At 36.4% G+C, this 19,319-nt stretch overlaps 1 protein-coding gene across 1 annotated transcript; it reads left to right on the top strand.

Moving 5' to 3' along the window:
• The first annotated feature begins 406 nt into the window (after positions 1–406).
• KERA (keratocan) lies at positions 407–18,807 on the top strand. The gene is made up of 4 exons (XM_036864747.1): positions 407–649; positions 11,326–11,376; positions 12,707–13,600; positions 17,836–18,807. Exons 3-4 carry the CDS (start codon positions 12,715–12,717, stop codon positions 18,009–18,011), a joined length of 1,062 nt encoding a protein of 353 aa, XP_036720642.1. The 5' UTR covers positions 407–649; positions 11,326–11,376; positions 12,707–12,714; the 3' UTR covers positions 18,012–18,807.
• Positions 18,808–19,319: the final 512 nt, after the last annotated feature.

Here is a 19,319-nt window from a genome sequence, read left to right as displayed (position 1 = left end):
CCAAATTTAATTTATCTTCCTCATCATAAAAGCATCCGTTGAGCCCCTATGATATAGCAGCACAATGCTGTTAGTCAATAGGGGAAAAAAGGCAGAAAAAGAATTGCCTGCCCTTCTCCCTGTCACCTCTCCACTCCTTCTTCCTGCTGCCTCCAACCTGTGGCTCCAGGAAAATCAAGTGTATCTGAGCTCAACTGTCCAGGGCCATGGGGCAAGCATATGAAAGTGATCCTTCTCGGAATTACAGCTGGAGGCTGCTTGACATATGCCGGCCTCACAGCATACGGGAGACGCTGGGTTAAGCTGTAACAACAGCGCTGCACGCCACCAGGCAGTAAATGGATTTCAGTTCCGCTTTAATTTCTAATGAACGGCCATGACTACGCCACACCCATCAGCAGGAGGAGACTATTCTGCCGCATTGACAGCCTTGCTTAATGGCTGCCTTCCTGCTTGTCACACCTCAGCCTGATTAAATTGTTATATAAAGAGAAATGTTTTTGCAATAAATATCTGTCGGGAATTTCAATCGGGTTCCAAGGCCCAAAAAACAAACAAACAAAAAAGAATTGCCTGTCATCAAGAAACTTGTAGCCTAGAAGACAGAGAAACAATCACAAATTGTTAGCTGGAATTGAGTCTACATTGGGTAAGTAGGTTCTAACAGGAGCATGTACTTATTTCTAAAGGAGAGTAGTATTGAATGCCCTCGTTGAGGAAGAGATGCTGTGTTTGAGTGTTGTGTTCTACAGGCGGATGGGTGGTAAGGGGATTTTTGTTGAGCAAGCATCATGAGCAAGGCTTGGAGTGAAGATGTAACAGTAAATTCAGAAAACTGCAAAAATCTGGGTAAGGCTACAGCAGAGGGCTTGTGGATGCAGGGTGGGGGAACCCATCAAGACAGAGTCCTGGAGTAAGCAAGGGACAACCATGAAGGCTTCTGTGCTGAAAAGTGTCCAGTTCATGCTTTTAATCAGGCAATTACATATTCCTGAGTAAAGGTCTGTCACTTTTTCATCTGTCCCAGCTCCAGACCTTTTTCTTATATGTAGAAAACTGCCCTTCATTGTAATCTTAGTGGGGCTCAGTAGACCCTCAGTATCTCTCTTCTTCCCAGCCTCATAAAGCCAGGATGGAGCTTATGTCAGGCTTAGCCAAGGAGAGGCGTGTTCTTGGCTTAGAATTCATCTGCGGTGGCCCCCAGTGAAGGCTGTTGGTAAGACCCTCTGGTTCCAGTGATAATCAGCAGTAATGGCAGTGCTTCCTGGCCAGATGATTTCTATCTAGTTTTTAAAAGCTTCCTTATCTTCTGCCTGTTTTCCAAGTTCACTCTTCCAGCCTCTTCTCATTTATGTGATTCCACCTATCACTTTCAAAGAAACCCTCTTTTTGTTGAAACACCCGGAATTATTCTCTGGTATTTATAGCCAAGGAGTCTAGTAGAAAAAGATATCAATACGAGAAATCCATTATTGACATCAGATTGTTGGGAAATATGGGGGAATTCACATTGGTTATCTGCATAGCTTAGGTAAAAGGCAGTCAGAACCCTGAAATTATTCAGAGGTAAGAGTCTGGATGACAGTGATCCACAAAAATGGGACATGGCCCCTGTATAGTTACCGGGAATGACACATTTCCTGAGGGTAAGGCTTTGAAAAACCATACAGTGAGTCCCCTACGTACAAACGAGTTCCCTTCCAAGAGCACATTAGTAAGTCCAATTTGTTCATAAGTCCAACAAAGTTAGACACTGATCTGGAAACAGAGGGCCACCCAAGAATTGGCATAGGGATTAGACAATAAGATACAGATGAGAAGGAGTGGTCACGATTCCCAGCCCCACCGAACCTCCTTTGTTTGCTGAAAGAGCCCCACACTCCTTGATTTGTAAAGCAATTCCTTTTTGGAGATACAACTAGTTCCTCAACTCAAGGCATTAACTTTAGGAGGGAATTTATTCTTTTCATGCCCCATTCCCCTTAACCTTCAATGATTCCCACCTATAATAAGAAGGAGCAACAGGGTATCAATGAGAAAGTAAAATCTAGAGATGGAAATACTGTTATAAATGAACTACAGGAATTGCCTAACTTATATTGGCTAAATATTAGAAAAGATGGATGGAGTCTGAGGGTACTCAACCAAGGAGAGAGAATGATAACATTAGATCAAGCTGAATTAGTTATATAAGTGTACTTTCAGAGACTGTGGATCCATTAACATAGTTTAAGGAGCTGGGAGTCTGTTAGTTTGCTGAAATACCGCAAAATGGAACTCAATGGAAGCATACATTAAATGAAGTTGATTCCTCGGCATAGTATAGAAGCACAAAATAAAAATTTTCACAAAATGGAATTCTTATACTATATGATAAAATGGGTTTTTATCATGTATAATCCACCCAACCATCTTCACCAATTGAGACATATATTGGAGATGGGAATTCCAGTATCTTTAAAAAGACTTTAGTGATGTCCATGAATTGTTGGTGGAAGGCATAGCAATGAAAATTGATTCCCTGATTTCAGTGAGGAAGGGCAAATCTGGAGTGGAAGAGATAATGTAGTGTCATTTAACTACCAATGAGTAAAACAGATACATTTTCCATTAATAGATATCAGTATCAGTACAAAGTCAGAATAGTCTGATCCAAGAAGAACTTAACAGCCAGTTGAGAATTAGATTTCTGGGAATGAAAGAGGTGTGAAGTCCTCTGTAGAGCTATTTGATTTGTGAAATTAATAACCCTCCAGAACTGCTCATCAGAGTCTTGGGTGTGTCATTATGACATAAGATACAGAATTTCTGCCCTCCACTGAATTTTTAAAACTTAGGTAAATCACGGACCTCGAGCCACCAGAATGAAAGAGAGGGCATCTTGTCTTAAATAAGTACTTTGCAATGATATCTCAAGTGTGTGCTACTATTTTTTTTTTTTTTAACCTAGTCTTTGCCTAAAAGAACAAGAGTTCGTTACCAAATTAACTGTGCCCTGTGAAAGAAAACATGGTTTTGAAACACAACTAATTCCTGGGGACACAGGACACTTCTGCAGTCCACTAGTGAGGGTATTTTGATGTTAAAATGACAAGTGGAGAAGCTACCTTTATCCTTCCCATATTTATTACCCAAGTTCTTGTACAGCTGGAATAGATGACTTCAAAATATGATGGATTCTTACATCAGCTCTGTAACCCATGAAAAAGGAACATTTTGATTGGAAATACCAAGTTGAAAATTGCAGAGCTTTCTACTCCTACAAAAATATTAAATTAATAGCAATAATGCTTCAATAAAAATCAGAAATATTAGTGCCATCTTTAGTGACTTAAAAGTGCAGTGCTAATGATCCTCAGCGGATTCTCATTTGTGTTTAGTAGTGGAAGGATAGTTTGAGAAGATAAAAACGGATTTTCCGAAGTTTAATTAGATGGCAACTTCTGTTGCAACTGCTGTTCCATATGGGGTCCAAATCATTATAGCTCTTAGTACTTTGTATAAAGCAACTGATCTGAATAATGTCTTTCTCCTCTATTCCAATAAACAAAATTACTAGAAGCAGTCTGTTTTATTTCACCAGGCAGGAACAGTAATATAATTTTGCCATACTGTTTCTGGATTGTGTTAACTGCTTGGCTTTGCACCACATTATAGTCTGCAGAAGTACCATCTCACAGAACATCATGTGATACAACCTAGAGGGTAAACTTTATTAGCTAGATACATTAATTAGACACTTGAATGCCAGCACATTGGAGCCAAATACAATGGAAGACTATAGGGCTGTCAAGTTACTGATTTATTTTAAAGGTTAAGAGGTCTAAGGAAAGTTGGGCTAGCTCTCTAAAGTGAAGACAGTTTGCTGAACCATGTCTCTATGACCACTAGGAACATGAATAGTCTCTTTGAATTTTGGAGGCCACATATTACTGCATGTGAGTCTGGTGCTGAGAAGCTGTAAGATTTGAGTTTGTCCCATGGCCAGAGAAGGCTCTCCAGACAGCTGAGGTCACAGTGATCCTGCTACTTATCACTCATCAGATTGAATGATGTTTAAAGGGTTCATAGTAGGTCAGGTTGCTATATGTAGTGTGTGGTAAGCCTTAGTAAGAGAATTAAAACCCTAGCTTTCCAAAGCAAGGATATGCTTATATTTAGCAAATAACTACTGTCCTTTTAAGAAACTGGACCCAAGGGGAAGCTAAACAACAATTTGACGTTAACTACTCATAAACCTAGTATTACCTGATCTATCTAGCCTAATCTCAATTGCTCGGCAGTGCTGATTCATCAAGTACACGGGGGCTCATGGGGGCTTTCTCTATGACCAGCTGACTAAGAAGAGTATAAATACAATTATAGTTATATAAATTATAATCAAAATTATACGATATATCGGAACAAATTGAGAGTGAAATGCTGCAACAGTATAGGACGGATTGGGACGCCCTGGAAGGCAGTTTGATAAGAAGCCAAGGAGAACAAGAATACTTATTTGACTCAATGGATCTCTTCAACATACTGGAGACATTATGAGTCTAATTCTCACTATTCTGATGAAATGCCTTCTTGTAAGAGACCTCTTCTGAAGTGCTTTGGAGGTGAGCTTTAAACTAATTGGCTTTCAAGTTGCTCACTTCCTGTTATCTTAGTATCCTCTGAAAGCCAGTAGTGCTAAGGTGGAACATTGTAGAAATGGAGAGAGCTTGAGAAGCTGGAGGAGAACAATCCTAGAGAATATTGGTTCTGGGTAGTTGGTAACACAGCTCACCCAAGAATCACAGAGATATTTTTATTTTTATTTTTTGATTAGGTATTGAAAGTCTTCTTGTAGAGTCTTGGAGGAACCGGCACCACAGAGAGTCATAAATATCAAAGTTGAATCAAAACATAAATAGCTTATAAGTGACAGGGTGTGCTACTAGTTTCAGATAAATTTTGGACAGCATAGCCTCAGGACGCTTCATATACAAAGGCTAAACTATGCATGGAAGGTTATTTGCTATTTAGTCACAACCAAAAAAATTCATGTTAGCAGTTTTAATAAAAAAATCAAAGTTATAAAAAGTACACTAAGAAGAATAAGTGTTGACTTTTTCAATTTATTCCAAATATGTGTGTGTATGTGTGTAATATATATAAAAAAGAGAGACAGAATACCTGATCCTTAGCTGACAAGTGCTATTGATTCTCATAGATCTTCTAATAAGATTACTAGCGCTTCTTCTTAAGTATCAAAATTCAGCAAAGCACCATCAGCTATGTGAGGAATGTTTCCAATGTGAAATACCTCTATAGGTCAAATCAAGCCAAGAAAAAAAAAGATATCAAGGGAAATAAAATTCTTGCAGGGAGCAGAAAAAAACTCACAATACTGTCGAAACCTTGTAGTTTTTAGTCTCGTTTTGAAGAGATTAAAAGAGAAGGTAGTAATTACATAAAGAAAAGAATGCTTTAGGAAGGGAACAACCAGAGAATGTTTCCAAAGTAAATACATGAAGTATGATATAGAAATTTTAAAGAAGACAAAATTAAGGAAATCTGTTGGAAAGCATAAAAATCTTTTGATAATGGAAATAGAAAAGAAGAGATCAAAGATTTAGTGTAACAAGGAGGTGCACCATCTAAGACTTTCAAAAAGAGAAAATAGAAAAAAATGGATGGACCATATGGACGTGAATTTCCAGATTAAAAGGACTCCCTGGGTACTCAGTGAGTGAGTGAAATACACCCTCTCGAGACATATTGTTGTAATAGTTCAGAAACTGAAGATGAAAGGAAAATCTCAAAAGTTTAATGAGAGCAAAAACGGTCACATTCTAAAAACTGAAAATTATAATTTTATTAACCTTTTCTATTTCAACTCAAGAAGCAACAAGACAATCACTTTCTTGAGTATCTTCAAAATTTGGAAGGACCATTATTTTAAATTAGAATTGTATCTAGTCGAAATATCAGTTAAGCGTATGGGCTGAGTAAACACATTTTTATAAACGTGACTTCACACACACACAAAAAAAGAGAAGTAACTCATGTGCACAGGAAGTGATCAGAAGCTGTGTTCCCCCAATGCTGTGGAGTTAACCAAGAAAGAACAGAACACAAGATTCAGAAAGTAACAAGGGATCTAACCCAGGAGATGGGTGAAGGAAGTCTAGGACCACAACAATCTCACTGGACCAGAGACCAAGGATTCTATTATTCATAAATGTACTTTAAAAGACAGTACTTTGTCAGAGACAGCTGATTTTGTTGTTTGGTTTTTTTTCTTTGACATATCGTTGATTTACTATGTTGTGTTAGTTTCAGAGGTACAGCGAAGTGATTCAGTTATACATACATATATCTATTCTTTTCCATTATAGGTTATTATAAGATATTGAATTTGCATTAGTTTTGACACCTTAGGTAAGCTTAGTTAACATTTGAAGAAATCTTATAATGGAGACTCACTTCATGAATTTTTTAAATATTTGGTGCAAAATAAAGGCCTGTTATGTAACATACAGTTGAACTTATTTTCATCAAACTTAACACCTCTTTGTAGGTTGTAGGGGAAGATTCCTATAGCCCTCATTAATTATGAGTCAACTGAAATGTACCATAAAGAACTTAAAAATTGTCATTTACCAAATTTGCTTAGGTTGGTTTACAACAGCAAGCAAACTAGATTGAAGTAGGAGGATATGGAATTCCAGAAGAAATATCTCCCAGGAGAAAAAAGTGAACTTAATATTTCTGTTTTTTTTTTTTATGAACACTTTTACCATGTTCTAGGTGCTTTAAAAATACTAACCCATTTAATTTTCATAACAATCCTATGAGGGGGTATTATTACTATGATTATTTATATTATTATTATCCTTAATTTACAGATGAGAAGACTAAGGCAAAGATAAATAATTGTTCAATTTTTCACAGCTAGTAAATAAGAGAGCTTTATTCAAGCCCAAGCAGATCTGACTTTTAACCAGCACACTATGTTACCCTACCCCCTGGGTGCAAAATATTTCCAAAATGGTTTTATAATTCTGTTTGAGGAATTATTCTGTTTTGGAAAATATTAGTGACATAGATATATATGTATAGAGAACTTCACATATATATGTATGTGTGTATATATATATATGGCAAATAAGTGCAATACAATGAAGGAATTAAAATAATTTTGCACTGTTTTCTTCAGCAGTAAACAATATTTATATTATGTAATAACATGCAGTAAATATTTAATCAAAGTTTGTGGTATACATACATTAGGAGTTATTGAAAGGAATAATGGTTGCAGGTGGGGTAAGAGTGGGAATGAGCAAATGTGCTAAATCTTTATCTAATGGGGGAGGTGGAAGGGAGGTCCAAGAGGGAGGAGATATATGTATACATATAACTGATGCACTTCATTGTACAGCGGAAACTAGCACAACATTGTAAAGCAATTATACTCCAATAAGAAAATAAAAATAAAAAAATAAAAGAAAATAGTTGATGTTTAAAATTGATAAGTTAAACAAAAAGTACAAGCAAGGACATTGAAGTAAATATTAAAAGAAATCCACAACAGAGTTGAAAACAATGGCCTCTTGGGAGCGGGACTTACACCGAAGTGTGGGGTGGGGGATTGCTTGGTTCATTATCAGTTTTGTAGTAATTTTGACCTTTTAAATGTGGCATTGCTATATTTTAAATGTATTATTTTGAAAAAATTTAAATGCACATGTATATGCATGTGTGTCAGCTATATATTTTAGTGGATTCCTTTTATATTTTTAAATATTTTGACAGAATTTAGTTAAACAGGCTAAAATTGATCTATGAAGAGAAAATTATTTCTCTTAGTAAACATATAGTCAGTTGGACATAAACATATGTCCTGGGAGCACCTAACAGCCCAACTATTGCTAACATAGAATCATCAGATACATATGCCAACAAATTTGAAATCCTACTAGAGTTTCATGTCTTTTATACCTTTATGCATCGCCTTCTTTTTTTAAATGTCAACGATCTTTAGGAATGCAACAAGACAAATTCCCCAGTCTAAGACAGGTTAGCAAAGCATCCTCCCTTTTACTAAGAAGTAGAAAGAAGATAAGCAAATAGGAAACATCAAAACGTGCTAACAGAAGGAAAAGAGGTTAAGCCAACAAGACTTTAACTCCATCTCAAGTTTCTAGGACTTCTCTCAGGGAGGCCAAGATACCAACTATCACATTCTCTGCTGAAAGAAATTTCTGGGCCTTCTGACATGTTCACCTTCATTATCTTCTTTGATTTTCAAACAACCCTTCATAGTAGTCAGAACAGGTGAATTATGGGTAGACTTAGGCTTATGATGGTTAAATAACCTGTGCCTGCACAAACAGCTAGTAAGATGCAACAGGAAAACTCTAACTCACATTTATTTTACCATATTTTGAAGGTTCTTCACTATATTCCTATTCACATAGTAGTTATGCTGATCAAAAAAATCATAATTATCAAAATGATACATGTGCCTTATGTGTTTATTTGTTCATTTGCTCATTTGGTAAATGGTTATTGGATACCTACCACGTCCAAAGCCCCAGGGACTTCTAAAATATTAGTCTGTCATTAGAAGGACAATTTCAAAGCCACATCGTTACACATTAGGCTTCATTTTTCCCTCTTAGCAGAGTCAGATAAGACTGGGCAGAGTCTTCCATTAATTCTTATAACAACTAGCATGACTCAGAGGTTCGCACCATTGTCTTAATTTAATTTATTGAACCTCCTCTTAAACAGTCCTAATGAAGAGTTAAATCCCCATCCTTCAGGAATCCGTAATCAAAGAAGGGTAGATTGAATTGTTATGGGAAAAATTAAGACATAGACAAACAGAGATTATACTAACAGTGGAAGACATCCTATATTTTAGTCTGGAAACAATGATACCAAACCTGGCAAACATTGTAGATGATCATTTTTATTTATATCATGTCTCCCAGGGTCCTTAAAATGTGATTGCTATCATATGCTCACAAAATGAGAAGGAAGAGTTGAGAATGATTTCCAGATTTCTGGTTTAGGAGACTGAATAAGATGATAGTGTCACTCAAAAGTATAAAGTGACAAGAGCAGTTAAAGGGAGATAGTGAATTTCATTTTAGATATATGGCTGTGAGACCTGCAGCAGGAGACGTCTAGAAAGCAAGTGGATACACACATTGGAGTGCAGGTTTTCTTCTGGAGGCTAGATTGAGGAAAGAGCCCCAGGAGTCATCATAATAAAGGGAATGGTTAAAACCTTGGAATCGTTTAAAAATCTTTGAGATCTTAGAATCTCAAAGAGACTTAAATGCTAGAAAAGCTTTTTAAAAAACTGTTAGAGGAAACAGAGAGCTTCAGAACATAGATAGAGAGAAGTCACAAGGAAAGGGGAGGAAAAACTAGGAAAGAATGTAGTCCAAGACACATTTTATTAAAGGGGTGGGTCTGCATTGCCAAAAGTCACAAGTCAAGTAGGTGAAACACTAAAAGACTTCAATAGATTAGTAAATATGAAGGTTATTGCTTTTTTGTTGTTGTTGTTGTTAGAGCAATGTGAGGGAAGCGGAGGGATTAGAAACCTTATTTTGATGGGTGAATCATGGGTGGAATGGTGAATAAGAAACAGAAATTGGAGGCAGCCAATGTACAACTAATTTTCCTACACTGGACACGTAGCAAAATTTGTGTAATAGAATTAAGAAATGACTAAAATAAGTTTGGCTAAAAAAGAAAATTAAGAAATAAGAGAGTAGCTAAAGGGGGTCATGCAGATTCAGAGATCATCTGTTGTTTTATACTGAGGGTTTAGAAAAAGAAGAAAGAGAAAAGGAAAAATGGAGTAGAGAGAGGAGATCATTGTTGTGACAAAAGCAAATTAACACTTGATTTTTTTCTTAAAATATGATAGGAGTGTACCTGTTGGGCTACTAAGAGATCATGTCTGAATTTGATCTTAAGCTATCAAGGCCCTGAAAATTAAAGGTATTTTTCAGTTGAGAGCGTAGGGCTAATGCTACAGAAAGGCTAACATTTCCTAATCATTTACAACAAATTAGGGCCAACCTTGCGAGGTAGTCCAGCAGTATGTTGTAGACGACAAAACTGTGTTTAGGAGAAAGGAAGTAGGTGGTTCAGAAAAAGTTTTTTGAGTCCAGTGCTCTCCCCTCTTCACTGTGTTCTATCTTTGATAATATTTATGTAGGCAGTGTTGAATGAGTCATATCAATACAACTCCCTTTTCCCAGAATAAGATAGATTTTGAAAAACAAAATGATTACAATCAATCAGCAGGGTAATATCTGAAAATGAGATTTTCAAAACTTTTTGTCTTTCCTTAAGAGGCATACCATTTTTTTCCCTCAAATACAAGAACTGGAAGACATATTATCCTAAACTTGTATGTTAAAGAAAAACAAAACAGGGCAGCAGAATGTCCTATAATGGCCTAAATGCAAAACATCTGTTATAATGCAGGAAAGAAAAATCTCATTTTAATAATTATTTGGAATAAAGCTCCCAATATGAAATAGAGAGACAAAAATTATTTCTATAAAAGTTATTTCTATACACCATATTTAGTGCCAACATCAGGTAGAGCTTTCCTGATTTCACTTTTAAATTTTTCAAATACATTTTTTATCTTTTTCCCCTTGACCAAAAACAATATATCTAAATAGAATCCCAGCATCTGTTTTATACAAAAAAATGAATAAAATATTTCCATATGAACAGAAAACATTGGTCTTTATGTCTTTGTATCCAATTTTTAAAAAAGGTCATCTAGAGAAAAATGCTTTAAAATCTTTTTGTTGTAGTTGAAATCAAAACTGCTTTTAGTTTCTTGCTGTTAGATCAGGTCTCCAGATCAGTGCATTACAATATCTTTGGGACTGTGAACTCAGAGTGAAAGTTGCACTGAATTTTGTTATAGGTTCTTGAGATTAAAGTCAGAATTTCCTGTGCTGGGCTACCTAGGTACTGAGGTGCTGTGGTTGTTGGAGGGGTTAAAGCTGGAGCCATGGATGCATATATATTAGGGAGGATTCACAAAAACACGACAGTGCAGCCTCGGTCAGTCCATTACTATGAATGAGCAGTGACCAATAGAAAGGGACGAGGAAGATCCAAGAAAACTGAGGTAAGCGGTGTTCTGAAGCTCTGTCAAAGTGGAAACAATAGATCAAAGGTGTTCATGGTGACTGGTCAGAGGAGGTTTTATTTTTTCTCGTAGGAGGCTAGACAACATAAAATAAAAACAAATTCTTCTAGTCAAAGTTTTTTTTTTTTTTTTTTTTTTTTCTTAACTGATTTTAGCAAACTTCAGATCCAGACACAGGACTCAGCGATACATTCCTGGACAGCAAGGTAAACTATTTTACGCTTTTCAAAACTCTTAAAGTTAAGAATTCAAAGTTATGATTCATCAGAGGCAGGGTTACAGCTTCAACAACTACAGCAAATCCCTTTTCTGAAAAAAAAATAATGTTTTAATGTGTCTCTGTTGGAAGATGACCAGAGCAGTGTTCTGCAATTGCAACAAATTTGACAGCTTGTGGAAGCTGCCCTGCACTTGTCATTTCCCTCGATTTAGTGGCAAAATCGAAAGATCAGCATTTCTAAATGATGCTGATTTTATCTCTTCCTAAGGAATCAGTGAAATTTATTTAGTCTTTATTACCAAGTGTTTGTTTGCACTAAATGTACATTGATAAGAACATTATTGTTATATAGATATATATTATTTTCCTGTTAGGATAGTTCTTTGTTCCCATAACCTTGTTGAAACTCAACGGGGAGGATTAATGTCTTTTAAATGTATCACATATCAGTAAGTGTTAACCTTTGCTCTGTTAGCATCCATACTGAAAATATGGAGGTCCACCTGTATCCTGAGTATGTTCTTTGTTTTGTTTTGTTTCTTATCAACCATAGTAACACCGCTTACTTATGTAAGTGTGATATATATCTGTATCAACATCTATAGCTGTATCTATAGAGAGAGAGTTTCATAATCCAAATTTCTTGGCTAAACAACTTGATCCTCTACTTAAAATTTTAGAAGTCTTTCCCTAAACCCCCAAAATAAAACTTACCTGAGAAGTTGAGCAACAGAGCAAGAGATTAATCACAAATTTTTCTTCAAATCCTAAAATTTTCCTTCACAAAAAATTGCTAAAATGTTCTTTGATCTCTCTATTTCTTTGGTTGAAGGGCCAAAGAGCCTGGGAAATCTCATCCAGATGTTCTGCTCATTTAGGAGTAAAAGTGAAAGCATATGCCAACTTCTTAGGAACAACATAGACTCTAAATCTGAATTATTAAAAGGTCACTTTTTTTGTACTCGTGTGTTCAACTCTGGATTTCAGTTAACTTCCTTGCATTAAATAGCTTGAAATGGAAAAGCACTTAAGAGTTCCTAAAATTTGCTTTTTCTGTCTTGGTTTTCATTGTGATTGGGTTAAAACCAGAAAGTTACAAGTTGGTGAGTCAGTTTCAGTGTTTGCAAAAATGCTTTGCAGATAGTGCCCACTAAATAGATGGGTATTCGTTGATAAATATGTATAAAATGCTGCCATGTCTTTACCTCCCCACCCCCCCCCCCTTGAAGAAGCAATGTTTATCGATCATTTTGGTGCATGCAGTTATCTAAAGGTCAAGATCTTTAAACATCTAACAATTGCATCCCTTACTCTAGGTACTAAAATGGCAACCACAATCTGTTTCATCATCTGGGTGTTATTCATAACAGATACTGTATGGACTCGAAGTGTGAGACAGGTTTATGAGGCAAGTGATCCAGAAGACTGGATGGTGCATGACTTCCGTTGTCCCAGGGAATGTTTCTGTCCCCCCAGTTTCCCTACCGCTTTGTACTGTGAAAACCGGGGTCTCAAAGAAATCCCTGCTGTACCATCAAGGATCTGGTATCTTTATCTTGAAAACAACCTGATAGAAACCATTCCTGAGAAGCCATTCGAGAATGCCACCCAGCTGAGATGGATAAATCTAAACAAGAACAAAATAACCAACTATGGAATTGAAAAAGGAGCCCTGAGCCAACTGAAGAAGCTGCTTTTCTTATTTCTGGAAGATAATGAGCTAGAGGAGGTACCTTCTCCATTGCCAAGAAGTTTAGAACAATTACAATTAGCTAGAAACAAGGTGTCCAGAATTCCTCAAGGGACCTTTAGCAATCTGGAGAACCTGACCCTTCTTGACCTGCAGCACAATAAACTATTAGACAATGCCTTTCAAAGAGACACCTTTAAAGGACTCAAGAACCTCATGCAGCTAAATATGGCTAAGAACTCCCTGAGGAATATGCCACCAAGATTACCAGCCAATACTATGCAGCTGTTTTTAGACAACAATTCCATTGAAGGAATACCAGAAAATTATTTTAATGTGATTCCTAAAGTGGCCTTCCTGAGACTCAACCACAACAAATTATCAGATGCTGGCCTCCCTTCTAGTGGTTTTAATGTATCATCAATTCTAGATCTTCAACTGTCTCACAATCAACTCACAAAGGTCCCCAAAATCAGTGCTCATCTGCAGCACCTTCACCTCGATCATAACAAAATTAAAAGTAAGTAACCATCAGGGTGTGTCTTTGACTAAGATATTCATGGTTATTAAATTTATCCTATAATCTTCTTTAAGAATATCAATAATGTTCGTTTTCTCTCCAGCTCTCGTGCCCTTAGATTTTTTGTAGTGTATTTTCAAGTTTTGTCTATTCACAGACAGTGTCAATGAACCAAGAAGTTCAAATGTTCAAATTGCAAATTGAAAAGTGGATTTTAGTAATCTACAGAGGGCTATTACCTGTTGGAGAAACTAAATGTCTCTATCTTCTTTTACTCTGAGCAGATTCTGATGATATTTCTGCCTCAGTGGGCAGACTTATTGAAGAAAGTGTACCAGCCACAAGCAACCTCATGAATAGTAATAGAAGGAATATGATTTAGGAGGTATCAGGAAGGGACCTCTGTCCTAAAACCTACAGGACAGCTGATGCCTACAATCACCCTAGTTAGAATTTCTGCTTTAGATCAGTGGGTTTCTCAAACGTTAGAGTACACAGATGGGTGGCCCCATCACAGAGTTTCTGATTGAGTAGGTCTGGTGGGACCTGAGACTTTTCATTTCTAGCAAGTTTCCTAGGGATGCTGAGATTGATGTTCTGGGGACCATACATGGGAAATGTTGTACTTTAAGGCTTTGCTCAATTGAAATTGAAACAAATGTCCCTGGAAGTTGGCAACTCCTTAGGACTAATGGCAGTCAACAAGGTAGAATACACACTCCTTTCCTGAAAATAGCTTTTTTTTTTTTTAACATCCTTATTGGAGTATAATTGCTTTACAGTGTTGTGTTAGTTTCTGCTGTATAACAAAGTGAATCAGCTATATGCATACGTATATCCCCATATCCCCTCCCTCTTGCGTCTCCCTCCCACCCTCTTTATCCCACTCCTCTAGGTGGTCGCAAAGCACCGAGCTGATCTCCCTGTGCCATGCAGCTGCTTCCCACTAGTTATCTATTTTACATTTGGTAGTGTATATATGTCAATGCCACTCTCTCACTTCGTCCCAGCTTACCCTTCCCCTTCCCCGTGTGAGAGATGAGTGCAAAGTGTCTTGGAGGCAGAGGTGCCATGAAGGGAAGAAGTGGTTATAGAAAGAAGGGGCTGGAGACGTTAAAGGCAAACTTAGCATCTTCACAATTATGCCTGAGACCAGGCTGACTCAGGTGTAGAAGTAGACAATATCTTGGTCCAACTACAGGGGGTGATACCAGCCTGGCAAGTATCCACGCATGCTCCACCCTAGCACAAGCCCTTTAGGAAGCTAATCTCGAAGAGGCTTCTGAACAACCTTATAAAATACATTCCTAAAATGAGAATCAATTGGATGGTTTGCAGGAAAATGACACAGATAATTGTCAGAAGGTTGTGCTGCCTGCTTATTACTCACTAAACTTTTCATTAAGCAAATAATTACATAAACAACCAACCTATAAGAATAGACTATTTTGCACTGGGTATTCTTCAGTTTTTCAATATATATATATTTTCTAACAGCAAACTTGAGCATAAAATCCATGAGCAATCTGCTCCCACAGCAGTGATTTTTTTCCATGGTGATGAGACGCATTGTTTAATCTTGTAGTTAAAGGAAAAGATGCAACAGGAAAAAAAAAAATGTTAATAGCTGAATCTGTGCACTGAACCAAGTAGTACAGCAGCCAATATCAACCTAAATAAATGTAATTTTTTCCTGATGAAAGTTCTGTGCTTCTACAGGTGCATTCCTTACCTGACAACAAAAGTCCCATAGACATTTGATGTAGGAAGTTAATTTAAAGGGATTCCACATAGAGCCCTATTTGTGAGTTGGGAATTCCCCTGAAGTGGGAACTTGAGAATGAGAGTGTTCAGGAGTGAGGTAGCAAAATTCAACACATGGTTGGGCACCTATGCTAGGTACTTACATAGTTTTACAAAGTTACACAAAGAAGAGGACTCTCTTCTTCCTCCACTTTTATTTTAGAGGGTTTTTTTTTCAAAGTCTACTCATATATTTCTATTTTCCAATCATTCTCATACCTTAATGTGCATCAGAATCACCTGGAGGGCTTATAAGACACAGGCTGCTGGGCTCCAGCCTCTGGGTTTGCGACCTAATAGGTATGGGGTGGGGTCTAACCATGCAGTTCTCAGGTAGTATTGATGCTTTTGGTCCAGGGACCACACTTTAAGAACCCCAAATTAATCATCAAAAGAACCTTGTGTGCTGTTATTAGGAATTTCTGAAGAAAGAAAAACTGAGGCTCAACTAAGTGAGGCTATTTTTCCAAGGACAAAGGATAAGTATAATAGCCAGGACCTGAACCTAAGGTTTCCCATATTAGGTGTTTTTTCCCCCACTCCAACACTATTATCATAGCACATTTTTCTTCGATGCCTAGAATATGAGACTTAAGACAAATTTCTATCAATAGAGGTAAAAATCGTTTTCACAGCAACAATGTCAACAAAGAGAAATTGATTTACTTGCTGCTTAATGTAGATATCAAGCATGGTCTTTTCTATATTCCAAGAAAAGAAATGGAAAAGAAGAATTGCCCTGGCAAGAGTTCTTGGCTCACCATTATATCACAATGCATTATAATAACTGCTAAAGTACTTAGTTCTTCTTACCTCATAATCTAGTCTAGTTGTTAATGAAGTGGTTGCCAAGAAACATACCTCTTATATGAAGAGTTCTCAGAATTTATAGGACAGTGAACTTTTCTTATCCAAAATAATGGAAATATTTATTTCTTCTGAACACCTTAGGGGACTTTAAATTTGACAAAAATGTTATCTATTTGAACAAGTTACTTCTTGGTACTCTCAGAAACATTGTAATTACTTTATGAAAATATAATTAAATTTAGAATGCTTGTTTTTACATTCTGTTTACTCACACATGCATGGGTTATGGGTCATGAGGGTGATAAGGATAGGAGATAACACATCAGAAAGGACATAATCTCTCCAGCAGGCAAGGGACCCTGTGTAGTAGGAAAGGGACGAGGCTGGGACTCCGCTCTGCCACTTACTTGCTGAAATACCTGGTGCACATTGCCTTACCCGTCTGAACCACTATTTCAGCAATGCCCAGGTGGGGAGAATAATAATGTTGCCCAATACAGGTTGTGTCATGATAAAGTTATAATATATGTAAGAAAAAATACCTTGATGAACACAAATCTGCTATACAGAGTCATTATTTTTAGCAAGTTGAATTCACAAAATGGCATAAGATCAGAGCAAAGCACCCGTGCTGTAAGCATAAAATCCTTCAGAACAAATCAGTGTGCACCAACAGGACACAAAAGGAAGGTCATTGCCAAAGTTAGTTGGGTCTTATCTTCTAAGGGAAGATCTCTTCCTCAAAACAGTTTCAAAATAGGATTTAAAAGGAGTACATGAATTCATGGTTGAGATCAGCTATTATGCACACTTGTCAGAATTTCGCTGGTTTAAGAGGCTTTCTCTCCTGAATGCTCCTAAACTTCAGTATAGACATTGATGCCAAGGGCTCTGATCCAAGGCAGGTGCACGATTTCTCACATCTTAACCATATGAAAAGGCTGACGGGATAGTTCCTGGTTTGAAATTTTGTAATTCAGTTCTTGGCAAATGTTTCCTTTCCAATTAAATACACTTAAGTATGGAGATTCAAGGTTGTTCTCTGCAAATATCACATATATAAAGTTATATTAATTGCACTTAAAAAAAAACTTATCATCATGTACTGCTAGTTTGAGTGTTTGCATTATTTTAAGGTAACTTTCAAGCACCTTCTCTAATAATAGACCGGCTTTCTTCCTTTGCATCCATCTACTCCATTCCACCATGCACCTACCCGTTCTTTCAGTACCAGCTCTGAACCATTGTTTCCACCTCTAATGCCCAAATACTACCTTTCTCATTCTACAGTAATCAAATCATGCCTTATCTGGCTTGCTAAAGGAAGAAGACAAGTGATATACACCTTTGTTTCCATCACAACTTTTAACAATATGTCCTTTCTAGTGCTCTGTATTAAGCGTAGCAAAATATGGACTGAGATGACTCTGTGTACATTGCACATTTTTTCAGGTGTTACTTCTGTAAAACAGATATGCATAACTTCCAGCTTACACAAAAAAGGTTTGTCTCTCTGCCACTTTCCTAGACCCTCCGTAGGACTGTGATAATAGCTCTTGGTCTTCCCATCCTTAGTCTCTTGTATTTCAGTTCATTTATTCACGCTTTCTTTGTCTCCGTAGATGTGAATGTCTCTGTAATATGTCCTACCACTCCTATCACATTGCCTGCGGAACATGATTCCTTCAGTTATGGACCTCATCTTCGCTACCTCCGTCTGGATGGAAATGAAATCAAACCACCAGTCCCAATGGATTTAATGATCTGCTTCAGGCTCCTTCAGGCTGTCATTATTTAAACATGTCTTCAACAGTCTAAAATTGATTTGATGAGTTCATATTTCTGACCTGAAATTTGGTTACCATTCATAGGTTTAAGATAAAAACCACTTGTTTAATGGCTTATGGCCACCATTTTTATTTGTGTGGCTTACTTTTTTTCTATTCAAAGTTGCTTTTCTCCATGATATGTAGCACAGCCTGCTTTTCTTTAATTAATAGACACAGAGTTAAGATAGTTTATCAACTCAAAGATAGTTCCTTTTTGTCTCTCTCACAGCTTATTAATACCAAATAATACAAATACATTGTGATTCAATAGGAAGGATATATTTGTTTGCAAGTGTTCAAAATTGCTTATGCAGATATTATATTCACAGTATAAACACAACATCTAACAAGAGGTAGGAATTTCTAGAGAAAATGAAAACATGAGATATTTCTTTATCATAATTATAAAGAAATAATTAAATTCAGATTGTTAAGTAACATTTGTAAGTATAAGTTTGGTATTTAGCTCAAGAATGGGTATGAAATGCATCGAATACTTTATAACAAGAAAATTCTAGTCATTTAATATCAAATAACAGAGCAATAGTCATTTTTAGTTCATTACTATTTCTTATACCTGCTGTTCTTAGATATAGTACAGTGTACTTTAGCAATTAAAGTTCTACATTTATTGTGACACATTTCTGACAGAATCTTAGTGTTTTAACACTTGAAATCCACTTGAATTGCAAATTGTTCAGTCCTTGTATTTGCCAGTGCTTATTGGATTCCTTAAATAAAAAGAGTGAATGCTTTCTAACAAAACAGAAGTAAAATATTTATTTCAGGAGGCTTATTCACAAGTCTTATTAAGAATATATTTTTAATAAAAAGTGTTATAGTAACAATTAGTTCCATTTTTCTAGCATGAATACATTAAAATATATTTTCTCCTACCCGTTTTCCTCTTTTATCCAGTGAACACAAGAAAAAATTTATATTCTAATCACTTGACATAATATACCTGTTTCTCATGAGTCAAAAACAAAACAAAATAGGATTTTGTTAAGTAACAAAGTACAGTTTTCTTATATTCCTGATTTTGTTAGGTATATGTTATTAACAATAAATATTCCATATAGATTAATACATCTATTTACATATATTTTTCCAGACATTATTCTGGAAAATTCTATAAATATATTTCCTTGGAAAAAGGATCATATACATTTGTGAATCACCACGTTAATGAAAGCCCAACATGTTACTTTAATCCAAGGCTTCTCAGAAAACTAATATGTTATTTTGTTATGTGAATTCCCAAGAAGAAAATATAA

This window comes from Balaenoptera musculus, chromosome 10, assembly GCF_009873245.2.
Source record: "Balaenoptera musculus isolate JJ_BM4_2016_0621 chromosome 10, mBalMus1.pri.v3, whole genome shotgun sequence".
Lineage (NCBI taxonomy): Eukaryota > Metazoa > Chordata > Mammalia > Artiodactyla > Balaenopteridae > Balaenoptera > Balaenoptera musculus.
Note: the sequence above shows the minus strand (reverse complement) of the source record. Positions and strands in the feature narration are given on the sequence as shown.

Bases quoted from the DNA above. Each gene is read 5' to 3' on its own strand.
- KERA (XM_036864747.1), top strand. From the start codon at position 12,715: ATGGCAACCACAATCTGTTTCATCATCTGGGTGTTATTCATAACAGAT. The intron at 13,601-17,835 runs GTAAGTAACCAT...TTGTCTCCGTAG, and splicing joins CGATCATAACAAAATTAAAA to ATGTGAATGTCTCTGTAATA.